Raw genomic sequence first — 4524 nt, forward strand, 5'->3', positions numbered from 1 at the left:
CTGTTTATCTATGCACTGTCTATTTTCATTGTCGCGATTATGTACTAATTGTAGACATCATACTCTATGTTCAAATAATGTCATAGTTTTAGCTGAATGACAATTGATCGTGTTACCAAAAAAATGTAGCAAAATAAGCATGTTTGATCAGTTTGTCTTTGACTCGTTGTGTTTCTAGAACATAAAAATAATTTTTTAGGCCAAAACTATGATAAATGAGCCTAAGCTCATTTAACGCTCATTTAAGCTCATTAAGGGGGCCCTCTGGTTGAAAACCATCAATAAAATAGGTCATTACTAAAATAGTCATAGCATCCCCCCATTTGTGGTAGACTGCTGAAATTTGGTATGAAGCAAGTGTTTGACTCTATGTACCAACTTGTGAGTGAACTTGACCATATTTGTGTATTCTTAGTTAATTATTAACAACAACAAAGATTATATCAATTTTCAAGCTGTCTTCTGCCCCCTCAAATAAAAAGAACAAAATACATCTAATTGAGCTGGTTTTAAGCCTTATTGATCTAATTAAGAAACACTACAAACCTATTGAGCGAAATCGGGTTTCGACTATTTGTGTCACCATGGCAACCAAAGCACTTGAAATAAAAATCAACTTGTCAAATCTCCAGTTATTTTTAGTGAAATGGAATTTGGCTCAATAGGTTTATAGTATGTCATGTCAAAAATATTTGTGCCAAATTTGGTGATGTCTGCACAAATACAACTTGAAAAATTTAAGGGGGCAGCCAAAAATGCACGAAAAATGCATATTTTCAGAAAATGCAATTTAAAGTAATTAATGCCTAGAAACATGACTTCAAGTTAGTTTTCCACAACAAAACACAATATGGTGGCAAAAATGTGTTGAAATGGATATGTTCAAAGTCTTGTCTTGTTCTACTTTGCCTTTTTCTTCCTTTTGGGTTCATTGCAGGGTCCAAGTTCATTGAAAGCCCCAGCTGCATACGTAACATCCTCGCGATGGATCCTTAGGTCTTCATCACGCTGTTTGGCTTGTCTCCGAGCAACTCTGTATTTCTTGTGCAAATCTTGCACTCTCTTCTCTGCCTGCTTTACTCTCTCTGAATCCCTTCTCCAAGCTTCTTTCTTGGCACTCTCACCCACACTTAGCCCAACCTTGCCCATGATAGCATGCTTTGCGGAGGCACCACCACTGAAATGTAAGGCAGCTGAAGAAGCAGCCAACTGCACTCTCCTATTCCCATGCCACTTGTGTTTTGGACATTTGTTCCAGACCAGTGAGTTGATGGACTCATTAGCATTCTGGGTATATCCAGGCAAACATCTGGCAAGCAGAGCAGAATCTGTAAGCCGGTCATAAATCTTGATGAGATGTTCCTTGAACACGCTGTCAAGATGGTATGGCTTGTCGGGGCAAGGTAGCCCTTTCTTGTATTTACACCATGAATTTGATGGACAATACTTGTGTCTTTCTTTATCTGGCAGTTTTAGGCAGTGAAACAATCCTGCAAGAATTGCAGTCTTCATAAGTTGCACAGCCTGGTCCCTCTCTTCAGTAGTTGTGATGTCTTTCTTTACATCGTTGCGAATTGCCTTGCCATAATACTTTTTCAGTTTTTCTATGGCAGCCTTCGTCAGTCTTCCATTCCTCCCCTTCATTGGCTTTCCATCATCTAATTTGACTGAGGATTTTTGAAACTCATACAGAGCTTTTCCAAGCCTCTTTTGGACATGGCCAATACAGTCAAGTTTCATGACCCTGTCACAACCTGCAGTTCCAGCCAGATGATCCTCTTCCCACTTCTTGAAATTCTCTGAACTTTTCCAGTTGACATATTCTTTGTCAGTACTTTGGAGGTTTTCATAATGGTGGCAAGTGTCACAGGCACCATAAATGCTCCAAACTGCATTATAGGCCTTTGAGTCTCCATCCGAAATCATCCATGTGTATCTGATGAAATCACACTCACTTCTTCCCCACAGCCTTTTCGCACATTCCATCTCCATACTTGGGCTGGATCCTTTGTAAGAGCCTTTACACTGATGGGTCTGGAACCAATCTTCAAATTGCTCTTCAGTCAAACTTGCTTTCTTTTGTACACACAAGCCACAGGTTTTGGAAATAACTGCCAGGTCAAGTACCTTGCCAGTTGCAGCCGAAATAACAAATCCAACACAATGATTGGCAGTGTAACCTCGTTTTGACCATGAGCCATCAAAACTTACTGGAATACTAATTACTGTTTGGTCATCAGCATCAGTGATGCCTTCTTCTTCTATTGCCTGCTTTCTTGCCTCAGCTTTGTTTAGCGCTAATTGTTCCTGTACTACCTCCTCGTGAGCCTTGCTTAGTGCCTCTTCATGGTCATACCAGGTTGAAAGTGACATACTGAATGGCATGTTGAGCATTTCACACAGTTTAGAAATACCTTCTTTTCCAACTCCCATCTCAAAAGCACCATAAACTATCCGCCTATTCAAATCTTTGCCTTGAATTGTCCTTGGGATGGTGTCGTTGGAGGGATGATCACCAGTGCCGAGGAACTCTGTCATGCCACAGTCACACTTGACAAAGATTGAGCTGCTCATCCCCATTCTGTTCACTGTGCTATCTAATACTTCAATTTCACCTACAAGGTAAATTAAAGGAGATAATTTATCATTTTCTTGTTTAAACCTTCATAATTAGTGGATTACAAATTCATTTTCACGTTTTGCTTCCTAACTATAACATTATGTAGAAATTTCTACAAGCTCACCTGAGGCACATGGTGTATGAGTGTGAATTCTCTTCACAAATTTTCTTAAACTTTCCATCGATACCAGGCGATATCCTTGAGCAGTTTCTAAGTCCTCTAGTATACTTTCATGCGAGGAAGAGGCATCAGCTACACAAGCGCCAAGTTTTAGAGAAGAAGCCGGCACTGTTGGTGGTGGAATCATTTCGCTCACCACATCATCTTCACCAACAAACGTGATGTTCACATTTCGCTCTCTCGTAGCGTTTCTCGCTGTTTTTGCTTGTTTTTGAACACCTTTAAATCCTTTTCGCCTCTTTGGTTTACCTTTCTTCAAAACAGACTGTTTTTTCCCTAGCTTCGGCATAATTTACCTGGTTTTGAACGACATAAAATACTGTATATAAACTGTAAACTGACACACGCGAGTGGAAAATGGCGACCTTGTTTGAGATTGCTAGTGCTTTGCATCCAGGCCTCCAAAATGACATCCAGGAATCTGGAATGAACTACAGGATGTAGGGGACCTCAGGACTATGGAATTGAGTGTTGCTTTTACATTTTAAGACTAGAAGATTGGGGAAAAAGCTATTGTTTACAATAGGTTACCATGGCAACGGAAAAACAAACTTCAAAACAACTGCGTTTTTTACTCCGCAAGAGAATTTATGTAAAAATAAAAAGCATATTCCAAATCTAAATAGATTTAGTAGATATTACTCTAAAAAAAAAAAAATTCTCAAAAATTTTTCAAATTTTCGAAATTTCAACCAGAGGGCCCCCTTAAAGCTTATTTAACGAATTAAATAGCATTTTTTTTAATGTAGAAAAAAAAAACACGTATCCAACTGTCCATAACATTTTTCTTGTAAGCCCGCTTAATCTATGGACACCCAGATAATATGGACACTTTGGCATGTTGCCTCTGTCAGTGTCCACATTCCACTGTACGTCAATCTCTTGTCTTAATCGATCCTTTGTGGCCTACTGTACCTCCTGTTGTTTGTTTGTTTGTTTTTGTTTTTTTGTGCATTTCAGGATTTGATTTTCTAAAAAAATCACAAAATTGACAAACTGTCTTGTTGACATTGACACATAAATTCGGTAATATTTTAAACTGACTTACCTCCAGTTTGCGTTGGAGTTTGTGTCAAATCCACCTGTGTATATGTAGCAGTCGACTGGGTTGATGTTGTTGTTGATGTGGATTGAGTTCCTACTGTATTGTAAAGAAAAACAAATTAGTTAATTGAATTACCACATTCACCTTTGAAATGCTCTGAACCACCCCTGTGGAGCATTAGGGTGCTTACCATTTACATGGAAAACCTGGAAATTCCAGTTGAAAAATCAAAAAGCACAAAACGTCATTCCATTTGGAGTGCTTCTGAAAATATGGGTTTCTGGTCAAAGTGATGCATTTCTGTTACCTCCTTTTGGGATTTCAACTGATGTTCATACATGTTACATGTTATCCATCTTCTGTTAAGGCAAGCTAAATATTCCATTTCGTATTTATGCCAAAAATTTCCATCTGGGTGATTTGCACAAATGGTAAGCACCCTTAGTCCTTGTTTCACTTGCAACAACGATAACCTTTTACCAAAAAGGCATCTGCCAATTAATTATTCAATGAGTTGGAGGAAAATGGAAGTTGTGGTACAAGTTTGAAATTATGTTGGTAGTTTTAGATATGGATCTCTTGGCCTAAACCCTGACATTTCGAAATACCTGAATAAAAATAAATTTTTTTCTTGTTTGCTGAGGAATAATTTTCCAACAGCTCCTCCCCACTCATCAG

General features: G+C 38.5%; 1 protein-coding gene across 1 annotated transcript; it reads right to left on the reverse strand.

The window, feature by feature from the left end:
- Positions 1 to 858: 858 nt before the first annotated feature.
- On the reverse strand, positions 859 to 3455 carry LOC146455608 (uncharacterized). The gene is made up of 2 exons (XM_085093962.1): positions 2745 to 3455; positions 859 to 2615 (listed from the first exon to the last, which is right to left on the reverse strand). Exons 1-2 carry the CDS (start codon positions 3088 to 3090, stop codon positions 901 to 903), a joined length of 2061 nt encoding a protein of 686 aa, XP_084950088.1. The 5' UTR covers positions 3091 to 3455; the 3' UTR covers positions 859 to 900.
- Between the last annotated feature and the right edge of the window lie 1069 nt (positions 3456 to 4524).

The sequence above is a fragment of the Pavona decussata genome, unplaced genomic scaffold (assembly GCF_977016875.1).
Source record: "Pavona decussata unplaced genomic scaffold, jaPavDecu1.1 SCAFFOLD_272, whole genome shotgun sequence".
NCBI lineage: Eukaryota > Metazoa > Cnidaria > Anthozoa > Scleractinia > Agariciidae > Pavona > Pavona decussata.